Source organism: Bactrocera tryoni, chromosome 3, assembly GCF_016617805.1.
Source record: "Bactrocera tryoni isolate S06 chromosome 3, CSIRO_BtryS06_freeze2, whole genome shotgun sequence".
In the NCBI taxonomy this organism is placed as follows: Eukaryota; Metazoa; Arthropoda; class Insecta; order Diptera; family Tephritidae; genus Bactrocera; species Bactrocera tryoni.
In genome coordinates this window covers 14,235,667-14,255,213 of record NC_052501.1, presented here as the reverse complement: position 1 = coordinate 14,255,213, position 19,547 = coordinate 14,235,667, and the positions used below count along the sequence as shown (strand labels likewise).

General features: G+C 37.0%; 4 protein-coding genes across 4 annotated transcripts; 1 reads left to right on the top strand and 3 right to left on the bottom strand.

The window, feature by feature from the left end:
- The first annotated feature begins 9,024 nt into the window (after positions 1 to 9,024).
- Positions 9,025 to 13,576, top strand: LOC120771572 (pre-mRNA-processing factor 19). Its single transcript, XM_040099637.1, has 4 exons — positions 9,025 to 9,164; positions 9,311 to 10,329; positions 10,401 to 10,741; positions 13,160 to 13,576. Exons 1-4 carry the CDS (start codon positions 9,146 to 9,148, stop codon positions 13,302 to 13,304), a joined length of 1,524 nt encoding a protein of 507 aa, XP_039955571.1. The 5' UTR covers positions 9,025 to 9,145; the 3' UTR covers positions 13,305 to 13,576.
- Positions 10,788 to 13,158, bottom strand: LOC120772961. The gene is made up of 10 exons (XM_040101865.1): positions 12,812 to 13,158; positions 12,656 to 12,732; positions 12,446 to 12,555; positions 12,235 to 12,367; positions 11,982 to 12,173; positions 11,723 to 11,926; positions 11,568 to 11,666; positions 11,377 to 11,507; positions 11,077 to 11,320; positions 10,788 to 11,012 (listed from the first exon to the last, which is right to left on the bottom strand). The coding sequence occupies exons 1-10, from the start codon at positions 12,849 to 12,851 to the stop codon at positions 10,788 to 10,790; spliced, it is 1,455 nt and encodes a 484-aa protein (XP_039957799.1). The 5' UTR covers positions 12,852 to 13,158.
- On the bottom strand, positions 13,413 to 14,303 carry LOC120771573 (ragulator complex protein LAMTOR2 homolog). Its single transcript, XM_040099638.1, has 3 exons — positions 14,146 to 14,303; positions 13,874 to 14,060; positions 13,413 to 13,824 (listed from the first exon to the last, which is right to left on the bottom strand). Exons 1-3 carry the CDS (start codon positions 14,211 to 14,213, stop codon positions 13,702 to 13,704), a joined length of 378 nt encoding a protein of 125 aa, XP_039955572.1. The 5' UTR covers positions 14,214 to 14,303; the 3' UTR covers positions 13,413 to 13,701.
- A 2,096-nt stretch (positions 14,304 to 16,399) lies between these two features.
- LOC120771476 (kelch domain-containing protein 10 homolog) lies at positions 16,400 to 19,114 on the bottom strand. Its single transcript, XM_040099511.1, has 3 exons — positions 17,664 to 19,114; positions 16,876 to 17,436; positions 16,400 to 16,808 (listed from the first exon to the last, which is right to left on the bottom strand). Exons 1-3 carry the CDS (start codon positions 18,444 to 18,446, stop codon positions 16,458 to 16,460), a joined length of 1,695 nt encoding a protein of 564 aa, XP_039955445.1. The 5' UTR covers positions 18,447 to 19,114; the 3' UTR covers positions 16,400 to 16,457.
- Between the last annotated feature and the right edge of the window lie 433 nt (positions 19,115 to 19,547).

Sequence of the window (19,547 nt, the reverse complement as noted above, 5' to 3'; positions counted from 1 at the left end):
GTGTCGCCACCAGGCAGTGACCAGTTAGTATTCCGATCATGTTCCTACGGTTTTTCTAAAGAATACCAATAATAATTTTATGTACTTCCGACCTACTTTTTCTCCAGGTAGATTGTTTCATCCCGCTTTGATTTTCTTTATCATGCTTCTGTCCAGAGCGTCGTATAGACAATGCAAGGGTTTCCCAATGTTGATCATGTTTTCGGATGTTAACGGTAGAGCATTTTTGGCAATCTCGTTCACTATTTCATTGTCCTCGATGACTTTGTGGTTTGGCACTTTCTACTGCTACCCTGCTTTCCAAGACACTTCTGGCCTTGATTGCTGCTTGGGTGTCTACGCAGATGTTGACTCTGGAATTCTATGCAGGTGCATTAGAGGTCAGCTTCACGGCTTTAATAGCAAGGACCTCAGCTTGACTGCAGTGTTCGCAACTTAAAAGGCTGCATAAAGATTTAGAAAGTTACTCGTAGCTAAGGCATTTTTTTCTATGTTTACTTTGAATCTTCTTTCCCAGTTGAAAAGTGGGATCATGTAGTCGGTGTTTTCCAAAATGTCATTAATCACCGAGCTTTGAGCAAAGGTTCTATATATAAATTTTTCTGCAGCCAGTAGTCTTTCTGCCGATTCTAATATTAATTATTATAAAACCTACTATGAGCTACTCCCCTTTGATCAAACTCTTAATTCAAATGTGAACTTTCAAAAATTGGACCGTCGGATAGATGCCATCGCCCAGCAATGGACAACTTTGAACAATAAGAGAACAACTCTATTTGACTAGGACAACTCTGGGACACACACATGGATAGTGACTCGGTAAAAGATATTGGAGCTTGCTTGGAAAAGCTTTGATCTTCGACCTTACAGTCCGAATCTGACAGCAAGTGATTACCACCTGCCTCCGGCTATCAAAATTCAAACAGGATCTGAAAAAGAGCGTAATCGCTCGAATATTCGACTCTTATTTTTGAAAGGGACATCAAAGAACTCTTGGATGTTGTCTTCTCCTTCGACAGGTACGTAGTGTGAAAAATTGGTTCAAGTAGTTTCAACGTGTTCGCAGGACAGTTTTTGATGAGGCTCTCCAAAGTGGATCGAAAACGGCAACCACGGAGGATAACGCGAGTCAGTAGGCAACTCAAAATACGGTGCGGGTCATACCCTGCATGAAATATTGGGCACGAGAAAGCTGTTAGCGCGATGGGTGCCACGTTTGCGCACTTCAGTTCAGTCGCTGTGAAACCCAATAAGAATGAGTCTATGGGTCATTTGCCAATCGTAGATGAAACATGGATCCACTTGTATAGACCAGAAACCAAGAAACAGTTGAAATAGTGGACTTCACCCGGTGAACTTGCTCCAAAGAAGGCGAAACTCGTTTTCTGGGTTACGAAGATGTAGTTTACATCAACCATCTAAACAAGGCAAAACGATCACGCGGCTCCAAATACTTGCACCGACTCAATTAAACTACTACTACTTAAAAACCACCCTATTTCACTTACAGAAACGTTTATTTTGATCACACTGTAAAGCGAGATTAAAATTTCGGCACTACAATCAATTGAAATTATATAATTGTTGTTGTTTTATATATGCATAATCCATTTTCACGAATGCCTACTCGCACTGCATGAAGGTCAATATTATTGGTATTTAATTTGCCGCTGCAACAAGCTGCTCGGTTGTTCGCTGTCTTCGAAAACCTTTCAATTATTCGTGGCACTGCTGCCAATCTACTAGCAAGACTGCTGCAACTAAATATTAATTTATCAACACAACTGCAGTTACATAAATATGCGCACTCACACAAGTGCATTTTTGGCCGTGCAACTGTGTGCGCACAGGTCGTCAATATGCAACTTGTGGCAGGTGATAAATCAAGTGCCTGACAGTTGCCGCTGCGTTCCGTCGCAGCCAATTTCCAAGAGCGAACTTTGCAAGCGCAACCACTGCTTATACAAGCCAGCAGACGAGTTATGGGACTACTGTAGACACACATACATATGGTACATACTTGTAAGCGTTCAGTCGCTGGAGTGACCGTTTACATGAGCACAAAGTACCGTATTTTAACGCGTTTTTAGAGGATCATGCATCATGTCTATAACAGGAAATACCCAAGGTCGTCCGCAATGCGAGGAGGCTTCTTCACTCGCATAGCATTATATATGAAGCAGAGAATCTTGCCTGTGACCGCTGGCATTTTTTCGAGTTTCTGGTTTTTTTGGAGAATTCATATTTTAATCGGCATTTCGGTTTCATATCAAACTTGTTTTCGGCAAAGAGATTAAATGAAATAAGAGTGCTCTTTTTATACTCTCGCAACAATGTTGCTAAGGAGAGTATTATAGTTTTGTTCACATAACGGTTGTTTGTAAGTCCTAAAACTAAAAGAGTCAGATATAGGGTTATATATACCAAAGTGATCAGGGTGACGAGTAGAGTCGAAATCCGGATGTCTGTCTGTCCGTCCGTCTGTCCGTCCGTCCGTCCGTCTGTCCGTCCGTCCGTGCAAGCTGTAACTTGAGTAAAAATTGAGATATCATCATGAAACTTGGTACACGTATCCCTTGGCTCCATAAGAAGGTTAAGTTCGAAGATGGGCAAAATCGGCCAACTGCCACGCCCACAAAATGGCGGAAACCGAAAACCTATAAAGTGTCATAACTAAGCCATAAATAGAGATATTAAAGTGGAATTTGGCACATAGGATCGCATTAGGGAGGGGCATATTTGGACGTAATTTTTTGGAAAAGTGGGCGTGGCCCCGCCCCTACTAAGTTTTTTGTATATATCTCGGAAACTACTATAGCTATATCAACCAAACTCTAAAGAGTCGTTTTCTTTAGGCATTTCTATATACAGTTCAAAAATGGAAGAAATCGGATAATAACCACGCCCACCTCCCATACAAAGGTTATGTTGAAAATCACTAAAAGTGCGTTAACGGACTAACAAAAAACGACAGAAACACTAAATTTTACGGAAGAAATTGCAGAAGGAAGCTGCACCCAGACTTTTTTGAAAAATTGAAAATGGGCGTGGCCTCGCCCACTTATGGACCAAAAACCTCAGGAACTACTAGACCGATTTCAATGAAATTCGGTATATAATATTTTCTTAACACCCTGATGACATGTACGAAATATAGGTGAAATCGGTTCACAACCACGCCTTCTTCCAATATAACGCTATTTTGAATTCCATCCGATGCCTTCTCTGTATAATATATACATTATGAACCAATGATGATAGCGGAATAAAACTTTACACAAATACGGTATTTGAAAAATATGTAAATAACGGATAATGAAATCTCGATTATCACTTTATCATGCGAGAGTATAAAATGTTCGGTGACACCCGAACTTAGCCCTTCCTTACTTGTTTTATCTATTTTTATACTCTCGCAACAATGTTGCTAAGGAGAGTATTATAGTTTTGTTCACATAACGGTTGTTTGTAAGTCCTAAAACTAAAAGAGTCAGATATAGGGTTATATATACCAAAGTGATCAGGGTGACGAGTAGAGTCGAAATCCGGATGTCTGTCTGTCCGTCCGTCTGTCCGTCCGTCCGTCCGTCCGTCCGTGCAAGCTGTAACTTGAGTAAAAATTGAGATATCATGATTAAACTCGGTACACGTATTCCTTGGCTCCATAAGAAGGTTAAGTTCGACGATGGGCAAAATCGGCCCACTGCCACGCCCACAAAATGGCGGAAACCGAAAACCTATAAAGAGTCATAACTAAGCCATAAATAAAGATATTAAAGTGAAATTTGGCACAAAGGATCGCATTAGAGAGGGCCATATTTGGACGTAATTTTTTTGTAAAAGTGGGCGTGACCCCGCCCCTACTAAGTTTTTTGTATATATCTCGGAAACTACTACAGCTATATCTACCAAACTCTATAGAGTCATTTCCTTTAGGCATTTCCATATACAGTTAAAAAATGGAAGAATTCGGATAATAACCACGCCCACCTCCCATACAAAGGTTATGTTGAAAATCACTAAAAGTACGTTAACCGACTAACAAAAAACGTCAGAAACACTAAATTTTACGGAAAAAATGGCAGAAGAAAGCTGCACCCAGTCCTTTTTTAAAAATTGAAAATGGGCGTGGCCTCGCCCACTTATGGACCAAAAACCATATCTCAGGAACTACTAGACCGATTTCAATGAAATTCGGTATATAATATTTTCTTAACACCCTGATGACACGTACGAAATATGGGTGAAATCGGTTCACAACCACGGCTTCTTCCAATATTACGCTATTTCGAATTCCATCTGATGCCTTCTCTGTATACATAATATATACATTAGGAACCAATGATGATAGCGGAATAAAACTTTACAAAAATACGGTATTTGAAAAATATATAAATGACGTATAATGAAATCTCGATTATCACTTTATCATGCGAGAGTATAAAATGTTCGGTGACACCCGAACTTAGCCCTTCCTTACTTGTTATTCTTATTTTTGTTTACATTGTGTCCTCTGCTTTATAGCAGATATACATATACTCTAGTCTGCTCAGCCGAGCCCACATGTAAGCGTGCATCTTCTTCCTCTGTTTTGAATAGCCTTCCATTTGTAATGTCGGTTGTTTAACCGAATAAAGCTGGCTTCTATGGCTTGCACAGGCGTTTAATTTCCTTTCCCGCCAGTTCGGTGGGATGTCTGAAGATGTGCGCTTCCAAGTGTATAAGCCTTGAACCTCCTAAACACCGGACACGGGACAGTCAAGTAGGAAATGTTGACTTGTTTCCACCTCAGATAGAGATGGCGTCTGGTAAGATTGACAGCCAATAGGACAAAAACCCTCAAAACCCCCACAACTAGGGAGAGGTTAGCCTTACTGAGGGGCAAAGAGATCACTATATATCTTGCGATCGATCTTGGGCCAAACGGATTTTGTGACAGGGCATGTACCGATTGTGGCCCAGCGCTTGCTAAGCTCCCGTGAAGCCCATATATCTAGTAGTAAGACACAAGAGATTATGGTAGCACCGATCCGCTCCCTTCCTACTTATAGCGGTTCTTGGCATCCTAGAATCCTTGCTTTCTCATCAGCTTTACATGCTGCGATTCCGCTGTGGCCTGACGCTCATTCAAAGCATTCTTCCCACCCACAACTACCTCATCGGTATATGGACAGAGAAGGAGGCGCCAAAGTTCGCTTTCGCGTCATCATGATCCAAATGTGTGAGTATTTCCGAGTGTTTAAACACGTGTTCATTTAGGAACCCATATTCTCTGAATCTGATAGCAACTTCGCACCGCATAAAGACTCCATAGAACAAAATGGGCTTGACTATGGTGTCGTAAAATCAGAAGTGAGAGACCCCACCTTTTTCCTCTCTCTTCGATATTCGGCTTCATGAAAGCTTCCTATCGATGATGAGCTCTATATATTTCCCTGTAACCGCCGGTTGCTGAAGGATATCTCCAAGTTACGTCAGCGGTGCAACCGAGATCTATTGTCTTCTAGTAAATAAAACCATTTCGGTTTGGGTTAATAGCGAAATCATTTCCCACTGCCCCATTTGTTACAACGCTGTGATAACCTTGCGTAAACTCGTACACGGTACTCAGGAACTTTTCTTCGACCATAAGTGCTACATCATCTGCATAGTCAATCACCCGGCAGTCTGGCCTACCAGTATAATAAACATGTTGCGCTCCCAATAAATGGTCCCTCGGAATGCGTTTCCAGTCCTTCGGTCTCTCCAGAGTTTTTAGTAAGGTGATTGGCCTGAAGTGCTTAGCCGTAACGTGGGAGAATTTACCAGTCTTCAGGATGAACATAACTCTGACTAGTCTCCGGGGTCCCAGGATGTATCCGAGTCTTATGCAGTTCGCATAGATAGGTGCCAACCAGTCGCATGACACCTTAACAGCCTCCTTCGGCTGCGCTGGTATGATGCCTCCGCGACTTCTTCCTACAAAATAACCCGAAAAGCCACTGTTGATGAGGTTTTAAATTCCAATATCGGCGCTGAATTTTATTCTACGCGATACCCAATAAACCACCTGATCAAATTTGTCACGGACTGACGTATTTTATTTGACTTTTTTTTATCGCCTTCAAAATAAGCTCATTTTGAACGATAATAAGTATGTCAACGCTCCATAAAATTTTTCATTAAGTGGTTATAAGCCTCAGCTAGAATGGCTTCCAATGCCTTCAGTGAATTTCGGGGTTTTCTTTTCGAATCATGTTTGAAACGCTTTTGCCTATATAATACTGAACTCCCATCTGGTCAACAATCATGATGCTTTTGATGAACGTGGGGTTTTTTCTTTTGCAACCTCTACTCGACGTCGCTTTTGCAAATGTCTTTTGGTCTAACACAAGATGTCAAATCTGACAAAGTAATAACCACAAACATTCTATAAATTCCAAAGGCGACTTTTTATAGGAACAATAGAAACTCCTCTTTATAAATTTCCTCCTTTCAGTTGACCAACATTTGCCTCTATTGTAGTTTCATGCTTCTAATGCCAATGCCATAGAAAGTGGTGTATCGTACCAACAACTGGTATAAATCATTTAGAATTTTTGACAAGAGAACAGAGCTCAAACATGATCGAATACAGCTGAATCGGCGACTAATGCTACTTTAAACTAACTAAATTACTTAGACGTATATTAATTTAAACTGTTTATTAAATTCAAATTAAAAAGTTAGTTGAGTGTCAAAAAACATATGGAACTTGTTTCAAAAAAAAATAAATATGTCTGTAAAAACACTAATTCACTAATTAATCTTCATTTTGTACACAAATCTTAAATAAGTCTTTGAAATCACATGACAAAATATTTATACTTAAGCAGATTTTAAAACGAACTTTTTGTTGCTACCCCCACCTGGCTATGCATACTAATCATATATTTACTTCACTCTTAATTTTTTTTTTTTTGGTTTTCTTTTTTACTTTTTATGAATACTCATTTATGCACATTGCAAACCAGTTCGTCCTCTTTGATTTGGTATTCTTTGCATTTAAATCTCGATTTCATTTCAATAGTGTTGCTTTTGTTGTACCATAAAAAGCTGACTTAAGTTACTAAGTAAACAAAAGCGGGGTGGGAGCCGGAATATATTGCTCGAAGCTGGAACTCAAACAAACCTTCACGCTTCCGAAATACTACAATTTCTTCCAGGCAGTACTCCTTGCGGTCGGGAAGGTGGCTCAGAAAGCTAGCAACGCAGGAAACAACAAATAAAAGCAATATATATAACGGGTGATTCAAGTAGAGGTACTTTTTTCATTAGCCTTTTTTCACAGATCATTCGTGAGTCGTGTCAAGCTGTCATGATATTTTTGTTCGGCGTTGTTTGGCATTTCATCATGGAAAGACTTAAGCTTGGGCTTTTAAAAAGTTCCAAGAAGATCCGAAGTTTTCGAACCAAATTCTGTTCACCGATTAGGCTCATTTCGTGCTCAATGGGTATGTTAACAAGCAAAATTGCCGCATTTGAGACGAAGAAAAACCTGAAGAGATTCAAGAGCTGACATTTCATTCAGAAAAAACAATGGTTTGGTGTGGTTCGTGGGCCAGTGGAATCGTCGGTTCATATTTCTTTAAAAATGAAGCCGGTGAGAATGCCGCCGATCGATTGGCAGCCAAGATCGTGTGATATCACACCGCTGGACATTTTCCTGTGGGAATATGTGAAGTTTAATGTCTATGCGGCCAATCCCGCTTCGATTCAGGCCTTGGAGCAAAACATCATCCATGTCATGTGCCAGTTATTAATCGAAAATATAGAAAACTTAGAAAAGGATAACCTTTAGTACGTCGATAACCAGGCGGCATTTAAGACAATAATTTCAAATCGCATTACGTCAGAATGTCCAAAGAAGCAGGGAGGCAGTGGATGTAATGGCTGCCGGAAAGCCGCCTCCTATACACTGGCTCCCAGGCCGAAATAGGTGATGAGATTGCCAAAAGTGCCATCTCTCTGACTATCGAAAATGTACAGAAAAATGGAAGTCACTAAAAACGATATACAATGAAACTTCCACAAGGGCTGACAGACGGATGAGGGCGAGTTGGAATGCCTTAAGGACATGCAGGATCGCGAAAATAATTTACAAGAGCGCCAAAGAATAACATGCATGCTTTTTACCAACACGGTCTTAGAAGGACTGCAGATCGCTGGCTTAATGACAAGTCGCAACCTCCTGGCCTCACATGTGAGCCAGATAGACATAAGTAAGTAACGACGATACTTGCAGAAAGTGCAAAGAAGTAGGCATGGCAGAGGCGCTGGAACAACTCCTATGCTTTTGTCCAGCATTATCTAAAACTCTTCCCAAATACATAACTAAGCACTTCGTAGTTCAAGAGATTAGATGAAATATAAAAATTAGATATCAAATCGCTCTTAAAGTTCGCAAAAAGCGTTCTGTGTTGGTAATATTTCAGCATCTGGCAGCACCATCTGGGATTACTAAAGAGCAGTAAGTCTATGTATGGCGTGACAGCCGGCCAGCATAACCTTACCTAACCAATAAAGTAAACAAACATATTTAATCAAAGCCTCCAATACAAACAGTTCAACACAGATCTCTGAAAAAAATCAGAGATCGCGATTACTGACTTGCCTGTTGGACCTCATCCCAGTAACATTAAGATATATACTACACATCGCCGAACATCTCATGATTTATAGAACCTACTGAACTTGTCTTTAGTCCAATACTATTTAGACGCTCATTATTACAACTAATTAAATTTTATTCCAAATACCAATATAAAAACGTCTTGCAATTAGTTTTAGGTATTTTATCGCAAACTATTTTTGATGTTATTTAAACAAAATATTAAGTTATAATTTCGAATTACTCACAGAACTTCATACTATATATAAGCAATAATAAATCAGTACCTGACTTGACAACAAAGGGTTAAAATTATATTGGACGAAATTGTTGATAGCTGGTAACATCTAAAAAATATTCAGCATCTGGCATCACTAATAAATTGGTTATTTCGCTCAAACGCAGTGTATTGTTTTTCGTTTGCAAAAAAAACTAGTTAAACTATTAGAAAACTTTAATAATTTGGAAGCAATTCTCTTTGACAAAACCTAAACTTTGCTTAATATACCATAAACAATGTCTTTGGTCTGCGCAAGTATGTATAAAACAAATCAATCAAAAATGCATTTTTAGGTTATGTTAGAAAGCGCTAATGCTGCCGCTCTTAATAATCACAAACAGCATTTATGTTTTTTAACAAATTTGAAATATTATTATTTAACTAATTCGCTAATTTCGCAGTTACAAATGAAGTGCCAGACATACCTGTCATCTCGCCACACTCGGGCGCAATATTTGAAAAGCGAATCATAGAAAAGTACATACTCGAGAATGGTTGCGATCCAATCACCGGCAAAGAGATGAAAGTTGAAGAATTAATTGATATAAAAACGCCACCAATAGTGAAACCGAAACCGCCGAGTGCTACTAGTATACCAGCCACATTGAAGACTATGCAAGACGAATGGGACGCACTTATGTTGCATTCGTTCACACAACGACAACAGTTGCAGACGGCGCGACAGGAGCTCTCGCATGCGTTATATCAGCACGATGCCGCTTGCCGTGTTATTTCTCGTTTAAATAAGGAAGTGGCGGCTGCACGTGAAGCTTTGGCCACACTCAAACCACAAGCTGGTATTGGCACCTCAACTGCGCCAACCTCGATACCACAACCAGCTATTGCTGCCGAAGCGGCAGGTAATGCTACGCAACCCATTGAGCAGGCTGGCATGAGTGCCGAAGTTATACAAAAGTTGCAAGACAAAGCTACTGTTTTGACACAAGAACGCAAGAAGCGTGGACGCACTGTGCCAGATGAACTGGTTACCCAAGAACAAATTAAAACATTTATGACTGTTGCTTCACATCCTGGTCTACATTCGGCTTCGATACCTGGTATTTTAGCTTTGGATATTAATAGCGCGGATCATAGTAAAATTTTAACGGGTGGTAATGATAAAAATGCAACGGTATTTAATAAGGATACCGAACAGGTCGTAGCCATACTTAAAGGGCATACAAAGAAGATTACCAAAGTCATCTATCATCCGGATGAAGATACTGTTATTACGGGTTCACCAGATATGTCTATACGCATTTGGCATGTGCCCACTTCACAGACACAACTGCTGCTACGTTGCCACGATGGACCTGTTACCGGTTTGTCATTGCATCCGACAGGCGACTATATACTCTCAACATCATCGGACAAACATTGGGCATTTTCAGATATTCGAACAGGGCGTCTGTTGACAAAGGTTAGAATTTAATTGTTATATTTGGCTACCCTTCACATATGAGTATAATTTCGTGCTTTTCCCTTCTATAGGTAATTGATACTGCAGAGGTGGGTTTAACAACCGCGCAATTCCATCCTGACGGTTTGATTTTCGGCACTGGTACTGATGATTCACAAGTGAAAATTTGGGATTTGAAAGAACAAAGTAATGTAGCTAATTTCCCTGGACACACTGGTCCGATATCAGCGATTAGTTTTTCGGAAAACGGTTATTATTTGGCTACTGCTGCAGACGATGCCTGCGTAAAATTGTGGGATCTGCGTAAATTGAAGAATTTCAAGACAATACAATTGGATGATGGTTATGAAGTTAAGGATCTTTGCTTTGACCAGAGTGGCACATATTTGGCTATAGCGGGCACGGATGTGAGGTAAGCATAATAGTATACGTTTTTTGTAGTTTGTATATTTGTAAGTTTATTGTTTCTGTAAGTGTAGTGGTTTTCGGCGCACACAAAGAGCTGTGTCTCTTTGACGCTGCAATTCATGTTTTTTAAAATGTGCCAACCAATTCTGCAAACGTGTTTGCTCAACCAAAGCTCGGCGTGACTTCTCTTTCGCCAATTTAAAGCGTCGACGCACACGTTTCTCAACTTCCTTGCAAAGTTCTGGTGGCATGTCATCCAATTCGTTAAGTAGCCACTGCAAGTAATGTGTTAAAATATATGGTTAAAAAATCGATTGTTAAGCAACAAATGCTTCCCACCAAGAGATGCGCTTGGATTAGCTCTATTTTAGCTAACGTCGTATCTGGTTCATCACGACAAGAACTTAAAGCCGATTCTGGTCGCGATTGTAAAGATTTTATACTTTGATGCTCATCTTCCACTCCCTTCTCCATGTCATTCAAGTGCGCTTGTGCCTTCTCTGGTTCCGTAGTTTTCATTGCAGTTCGTTGTAAGGTCTTCAAAATTATTGGTACTATGGCGTTGAGTTTCAAGGACAATTTGCTGAGAAAAAGTAAATTAATTCATACGTTTTATGTACAAGTCAATAATCAGCTTACTCCCGGCTTTGTCTGTGCTCGTATTTTACCAAAGTCTTCTCTGCTTGCAATTTTAAGACTGCAACGCGTTCCGTCATAAAGTGTGGGTCTTTGAGCATTGGCGGAATTTTGCAACGTGCTTGTGTCTTTTGCTGCAAAAGTTGGCGGCGTTAAATATGTAGTCCACTTTTATTATAATTACTTTCACTTACGAATTTTTCATATACCAATGCAACAATGTGATTTAAAAGCGCCAAATTTGTGTAGCGCTTATAATAATTTGTAAGTTTGCTTCGGGTCAGCTCAAACCCCTAAAAACAAATACTGAGATAGTTAAAAATTATTAATCATATTACGTAAGGCATACCCTCAACCAAACATCAGCATTCAAATTATTCCTTTTAGCCAAATATGGGCGCACAACAGCAGCCATAAATTTTTTAACAACTTCAATTTGCTGCATGCCGGTGTCGCTTTCGTTTTGTGGTTTCAGTTCAGCTATCTCCTTAGGTAAAATTAGTCTGTCACCTTCAGCACCAACCGCTTCATCATCGATTTCATCAAAGTAACCCTATAAAATAAAACCTTTGAAGTTATACACAATTTGATGTTATTTAATAGATTACAATTAGTTTAAGTAGGTATAAAAATCGTTGATAAACTTCATGCGCCTCGACTAAAGCGCGCCTGTGTTCCTCCATCACCGCTTTTAGCTCATCTGCTAAAGTGCATTTTTGTAATTCCTGATATTTCTCAAGCGAAGCTGTCATATCCTTAAAAGCGTTTGCTTCGATTGTCTCCAATGAATTTTCTGTAGACTAAATTTATTTCTTTTATTCATATAACTGTGTATTTAAATTTTTTTTTTGCTTATCATACTTCATAAAATTCCAGCAGTCCCTCATATTCGTCATCTTGTTGTTTTTTCTCGCGTTCTTTGTCCAAATACATTTGTTGTGTTGAGTAGATCATAAATTTTTTACGTGTTATTTCACGTAACAATAATATATCGCTGCATAGATTTAAAAAATATATATATGAAATTAATTTTGGTTAAATTTCTATGCACATATATAGTATAATACGGTACGTTTTCATGCGAAATTTCCTAGCCAAACGTTGTGTACGTGCGTCCTTCACGAAGCTTGGATCGATAGTAGTTACAAGACAAGGTGCACGTGGATTGACCACACCGCCTCGCTAAAGCAGAAAATCCATATAATTTAATTTTTTTTAAATATCTACTTGTTCCTCTCGGCTTAGTGTAATGTTAAAGTTTACATATTTTACCCAAACTTACCGCATCAAAATCGTTAATAGTTAAGTTTATGTGTGGAAAAGTGTCTGGATCATGTAAATCTTTCGCATCGTAAAAATCTAATAAGAAAATTTTCAATAATTCTCTTAATGTTTGTAAGAAAACTTTGCAATATATTTGCTCTTTTTAATAATTTACCTTCATATTTTCGGTAGATTTTCTTTTTAACTTTTTTCATCTTTGCAAAACTTTTGCATTCGGCAAAAATGTTCTATTTTTCTGCCTACAAAACAGTTATTTAATACGTTGCCAAGTTAGTTGGCAGATAAACATATTTGTTACTCACGCTAAACAAAATTAATATAAATAAAATAATCGTTTCTATGGTATTTATCAGCTTCATATGTATATCAGCTCCTGACTAAAAGTTGTACATAGTGTAGCTAAATAGACGTAGCACAGTGTACAGAGGTTAATGTCGCAATTAATAATTTAGTACCAATTCACAACTTTCTTTTATATAATAATTTTCTCTTTACTTTACAGGATTCACCTTTGCAAGCAATGGCAGGATTTGAAAGTCTTTAATGATCATACAGCATTGGCCACAGGTGTGCGTTTCGGCAAACATGCACAATATCTAGCTTCAACAAGCATGGATCGTACATTAAAACTATATGCCATTGAATAAAATAAAATGAATGTAAAACTTGTGGCGTAGGAAAAGAGACATACAATTTCAGTTATTTACCATATAAAGTTTTGAATTCAAAAGTATCAATAAAATTTACTCAGTGAATTGATTCAGTAGAAAGCTGTATGCATAATGGCCAACATATACATAAGAGTAATTTAAACTGTATTTATCGTTTGTAATATTAAACGGCTTACAAAAATGTATGTAATTAATTTGTAATACGCCAATTCCATTTCATCTAATTATATCTACGTACATAAAAATAATACATAAACATTTCTAGATTTTTCGTTACTAATTTACTTTTATTTAAAGGCTTAATATATTATTATTCCACTATTTTGGCTTGATCAACACACACATATACTGTAGATAAACGTTTATGTGTGTTTTATGTAGCTGCAATCTGTTTTAATGGTCCCTCTAGATAATTTGCCAATGCCATCGCCTTCTGTTTAAGTAAACCCAAACCAACCGTTTCCTTTGCATACAAACAAAGCAATATGCTCGCCACCTGAAATTATACCATTAATTAATTGATTAAACACAATACGCTCACTTACCTGAGTTATAGCCACATGCCCACATTCACAGTCCAATAATACAAATGTTAGTCGATCTTCACGAAATGCATTGCGCCCATGTTTTTCGTACGCCGCCCAGATACTACTTGCGATTGCCGCAGTGACACGAGCATCCTTGTCTCCATAACCAGCGTAGGCAAGCAAAGCGCCTTCTTGACTAAGTAATCTAAAATTGTAAAAAATTTAAGTTGTAATTTCTAAATCTTGTGTCAAACCACAAAATTATGGCGATAATGCGTTTATCAACTTACAATGTATTCTCCACACCACCAGTATTTGCCTGTGCAAGCACTTGGGTTAGGGCTTTTGGTTTTAACATATTTTTCGAAATTTGCACTTATAAATATATGAATGTTGATAAAACTTGAAAATATTATATCTGCTATAAATAATATACCTAATAAAACACAACTAAAAACAAAACGGCCGATAACAGCAATACCATCCACATTGGAACTTAGCTTAAACAGTGTTGCATATCCAATTGGATTTTTTGTTAAATATTTAATTTTCAAATAAAATTATTATTACATGATTTAATTTTGAAGTGAATAATTAATATTCCGTGCATAAAAATAAAACACTAAATGTGTATTATAACAATCATGATTAAATTGTAATTGAAAAAAAACTAGGAGCAATTTGCAATTAGAAATGAACATAACCTTTCACATATGTATATGTGTTTGTTTACATATGCATATATTTATACATATATATCTGTATATTTTATTTACATAAGTACATTCAATGCATTTTGCCTAAATTGGTGACGTCATTCACCCTATTATATGTGCTTGTTTATTAAATGCATAATAGGTATTCATAAAATAGATCACTTCAAATACAATCAAACAAACACATGTATGCACATATGTACTTTGATACGTCGCATAGCCAACAACAAAAGCAACATAGCAATGTAACAATGTGCCACCACCAAAAATCAGCTGCTTATCGCGTTATTGTTTACGATTCCACGTAAAGCGCATTGCCTTCCCCTCTGACTTTTGGAAAGCAAATTATCACGCAGTACTTGCTGCTCGCATAAATTACGCATTGGTATTTTTGTTCTAACTTTGAACTCCAGCTTGTTTTTGTTCTAAAAGCGATCATTGCAGTTGATCAACTTCATTCACATCCAGTGGGGAGGTTAATGAACTCTGAGAAAGGTCAATTTCATGTTGGACACCCCAAATGATAGTGTACATGCAACAGGCAGTGCAGACTTCAATTTGAATTAGTTACAGGGATAACAAATGTAATGTATGTAGATACATGCAAACAATCTCCCACGATGACAACTTACATACGTACATATGTATGTTTGCGCATAAATACAAGGCATTTGTTTTATTTCGTACTTACCTGCTGCTATAAATAAACTCAATAGACTTAGCAGCGAAAAACGTTAAAAATACAATAAACGTTGTTCTGAAAGTTTTTTTTATTGCATTCATATATTTACAATTAAAAATTAACTTTAGCTAAATATGTTTCATACATATGTACTAAGACTAAATTTCTAGCATAGCCTTGGCAATAAGCACGTATGTATGTACATATGCATGTACCACAAAATGTATATATATGTAGATACATATGTACATATGCATATGCGCTTCATTACTTTTTTCGTACATGTACATATATTTAAATATGTACAATTGTAACTGCTCGGTGTTCATTGTTTTCAAATTCTTTATCATTGATCTCATTATTCATAATTATTTGCAATGCTTTGTTGGCTCGAATTATTTGGCTGAAGCAAAAATTACATAAATATTGCAGACATGATGAGTTCAAAACCAAATTTTGCGAAACATTAGTTCGCAAAGTGTAGCTCAAAAACGCTGTTATACTTATAAATTACATTACTTATTTTTTGGAAAATCTAATTGCATACATACGCACATACACGTGTAGGTTAATTTTTAGCAAAAGCTATCAGACTCTACTCGACCATTTATGAAATTGGGTGTTACTAACTTATTTTAATTTACACTTATGTATATAATACATATGTATGCTCATGTGCGTATGCATATGGAGCTGTGGCCCAATCTAAACGTGAGTATTGATGTTAAAGTTGTGAAGTTCTCTGATATCCGATATATGTATGTATGACTAGCATTGAAAGTGTGTTTCTTACTTTTCACAAAAAGAAAAAATAACATATCTATAGTGGTTCTTGTATCTTTGATCAAACTCGTATACATTGCATTAGAGCACCGGAAATATATTAACTTTTATAAGATATTCTTGAAAACTTGAAAAATGGCGCACAGTAAGCTATGTTCATTGTTATTTTCGATGTATTTTCTTAAACGAACATATTTCAAATAATTATCATCACACGATACGTAAGCATTAGGTTTTCCATTTATAAATATAATTATTTTGTTTATATATTATTTTCTTTGCTTGTTTCACCACTACTGTTAATTGTTTATTCAATACTAATGCGTTAATGGCCAAATGTTCCTATGGAGTAAAAAATAATAGTTATTATCACTGTTAATTAAACGTCGCGTTTTATTACTTCCATTCAATTCTTTAATAATCATTTGGTTTTGGTAGAATACCACAAACGATGAGCGAAGCGTAGTGGTATACCCATTTTAAGTAACTGTGTGTGACCATACGCTTTAAGGTTTGGCCTATAATGCAGCACAGCCTCCCAGCAAATTTCGCTTAACTTTGGTATGGTCATCCACATTTTGTAGAGATCATTGCACCGACGTATTCGCTTAATATCATATTCAATACCGCCGAATATGTACATACAACCGTTTTGGCTATGAGCTGCTGCATGGAAGTACAATGGTTTTGGCAGCGCCGCTGTTTGTATTAATGTCCATTGTTTAGTTGTAAAATTTAATTTCCATATATCAGCAAAATATACTTGATCAGACTGAAAAAATTAAAAATAATCAGAAAACATACAACATGTATTCAATATATTCACTATAACTTCTTACCTGTAAGCCACCTGTTATGAAAGCTTCGACATCGCCATTAGATGTTGTGTGCTGGACGCAGGAAAAGCACTTTCTTGGTTTTGGGTACCCAGAACTTGGTCGCGAACCTTGTTGGTTTGGTTGTGATGATCTATCGGGTAGCGTGTCGAAATATTCCCAGCGATTCGTTTTCAAATTAAATGCAGGAATCCGTTCCAAATCGTATACTAAATTTGAAGTGCCACCACCGAGCACATAGATGTATTGACCATCGTAGACCACTTCATGTCGGTAACGACCCTCGGGATCTTCGCGAATATATGGTCGGCATATATAAACGCATTCCCACACGCGTGTGCGCAAATTTAGACGATGCACATCACAAGAGTAATCATAGCCAGTTGTTCCACCGATTGTATATAAATAATGTTCGTGTAAGACAATACCCGGACCATACTGTGGTGTTGGCGCATCACCAGTAGCCTCAATACGCATAACACTGGGTTTATCAACTTGTGTTTGATAAATATAGCAGTCATTTGAGCAAGATTCACCGAAGGGATATCCAGTCCCACCGTAAGACTTAAGGAAAATATAGAATAGTAATATTATTATAAGATATTAGAAAATAATATGAAAACAATTATTGTTATATAAATAATTTTAAAGATTAAAAAGAAATGTATTATGTTTGCATGCAAATAATTCTATGTCCGTAAGTTTTTATATATTTCAGACATGTACATGTGTATAAACGTGATATCTGATAGAGATAATTTAGTTCTTAACCTTGTCTAATATTTACTTACGATTAATAAATTATTACTAATGATAAGCGCATTTGATGCCAATTCTCCTGGCATATTTCGATTCGTTGAAGGATTGTGCAATAGCACCCAACGTTTAGTTGCCAAATTAAAACGCCATAGCTCTTGAAAAAGCATGCCACTGCCATGTATGGCTGCATTGCTGTTGCTTGGATTGTAACCTCCTAATGTATAGAGATGCGATTCGGAAGCGACTACACGATGACCACTTCGCGCGAAGGGATAGTCTCTTGGTGCACAATGCTTTTTATAATTACACTTCATTAAACGTTGAGGTTTAAAAGTATATATGGGCTTAGCAGGCATGCGAATTCTTTGATTAGAAAATGTACTGCTGCCAACTTCACTTTCGCTTTCCGAATTGGTTGAAGAATCGCCACCATAACCAGGTATATAATTATCAGATGCGTCGTCGCTATCCATTTCAACAAAATAGTCGGAATCTGTGTCGCTAGACATGTCCGACGCATCTTCATCGTCATTCTCCTCATCAACATCTTCGTCGTCTTCGTCATCAACATCATATCCCAAACCCATCACGGGTTCCTCATCATCCTCATCCATAGGTTCTCCTGGTACGTGTTCTATATGATCACGTTGTTCGCCACCTTCGCCGTCCATTGCAACGAAAAAGAGTGTTGAAAAAGGTATGCTCCGTAAAATAGAAATAAAATTCCTTTCAAGGACAGCTATCAAATTCCAGGCGTGTAGCAAATTATTCAATAAATTTAACAAAGCTAGCGCAGCAAATCTTCTTATTCTCATTACAGTTCCGAAGTTTGATTTTTTTTAATTTTTTTATTACTTAAATTTCACATACACAGGTTTTCCATCACAATTACAATATTATAGTTTAGAAGTGCACTTGAACAATTGATGGTGAAACCACATTGAATTTTCAACAATTGGATTTTGGTTTGTTGCCGCGCACAGCTGGTGGTGAAGGTCGAAACAATGTTGCTATCAAAACACAATTTCTATCGGAGGATATTATATTTAATTTGTCAAATTTACAGTGTTTAATCGGCTCAAAATTTTCAATTGTCTGCATTGACCTTGTTAGGCACTTGATTTTTTCTTAATTATATGTTAATTTTTACACGTTTGATTCTACGTTCAATATTTTTTTGGGATTTATGCAAGAGTGCAACAACATTGCTGCCTCACCAATCAGCTGACAATTAGCGTCCACTGCTCTACATACAATCATTCGCAACAGCTGTCAAATGAAATTCAAACGATACTTTGTATACACTCCGTATCATTTTGATTACGCAGTTTTAAATCTACACTGCTTTTATTACGTTTGCACTGAATTTTTGCTTGACTTAGATGATATTTTATAAAATACATTTAATTTCGGTATTTAACTTTCGCATATAGATTGTTGCACCTCAATATTTAATTATGTGCTTACACGTCACACACTTTCAAATTCCTCACACCAAATGACAATTTCGAATAATTGCCAGAGAACGTATAATATTATACGTTCTCTGGTTCATCGTAAGTAATTCTGTAATGAAACAACGGGTGACACAAAAATTAATTGTGAACTCTTTATCGGATTGAAATATTTCTTTGATGTCCGTATCATATACAAAACTTTGGATTTTTATATATTAGTAAGTAATTCAAACACACAAATCTATAAGATAGCATAGATTAAAAAAATATTTAGTAATCTACAATTAATATATACAAATTTTTTTTGATCCGACAACACAGTGTTTCGTTTCGCTTAATTTTGCCCATTTTGCCGCGTTCTTTAATAATCTATCTTTAATAATTTGACAAATTCAATTTGAAAAAATAATATAATTTTCGTAATTTTAATGAACATACAATATAAAGTTAAGTTCTTAA

Excerpts from the sequence above, each read along its gene's own strand:
- LOC120771476 (XM_040099511.1), bottom strand. The coding sequence starts at position 18,446 with ATGAGAATAAGAAGATTTGCTGCGCTAGCTTTGTTAAATTTATTGAAT. Across the intron at positions 17,437-17,663 it reads TTAGTAATAATTTATTAATC|TCTTACGGTGGGACTGGATA; the intron begins GTAAGTAAATAT and ends ATTTTCCTTAAG. Across the intron at positions 16,809-16,875 it reads TCATAACAGGTGGCTTACAG|TCTGATCAAGTATATTTTGC; the intron begins GTAAGAAGTTAT and ends TAATTTTTTCAG.
- LOC120771573 (XM_040099638.1), bottom strand. The coding sequence starts at position 14,213 with ATGTTAAAACCAAAAGCCCTAACCCAAGTGCTTGCACAGGCAAATACT. Across the intron at positions 14,061-14,145 it reads GGTGGTGTGGAGAATACATT|ATTACTTAGTCAAGAAGGCG; the intron begins GTAAGTTGATAA and ends TTACAATTTTAG. Across the intron at positions 13,825-13,873 it reads GGCATGTGGCTATAACTCAG|GTGGCGAGCATATTGCTTTG; the intron begins GTAAGTGAGCGT and ends GTATAATTTCAG.
- LOC120771572 (XM_040099637.1), top strand. Across the intron at positions 10,330-10,400 it reads CAGGGCGTCTGTTGACAAAG|GTAATTGATACTGCAGAGGT; the intron begins GTTAGAATTTAA and ends TCCCTTCTATAG. Across the intron at positions 10,742-13,159 it reads ATAGCGGGCACGGATGTGAG|GATTCACCTTTGCAAGCAAT; the intron begins GTAAGCATAATA and ends TTTACTTTACAG.
- LOC120772961 (XM_040101865.1), bottom strand. The coding sequence starts at position 12,851 with ATGAAAAAAGTTAAAAAGAAAATCTACCGAAAATATGAAG. Across the intron at positions 12,368-12,445 it reads AGGAAATTTCGCATGAAAAC|CGATATATTATTGTTACGTG; the intron begins GTACCGTATTAT and ends AAATCTATGCAG. Across the intron at positions 11,508-11,567 it reads CATTGGTATATGAAAAATTC|CAAAAGACACAAGCACGTTG; the intron begins GTAAGTGAAAGT and ends CAACTTTTGCAG.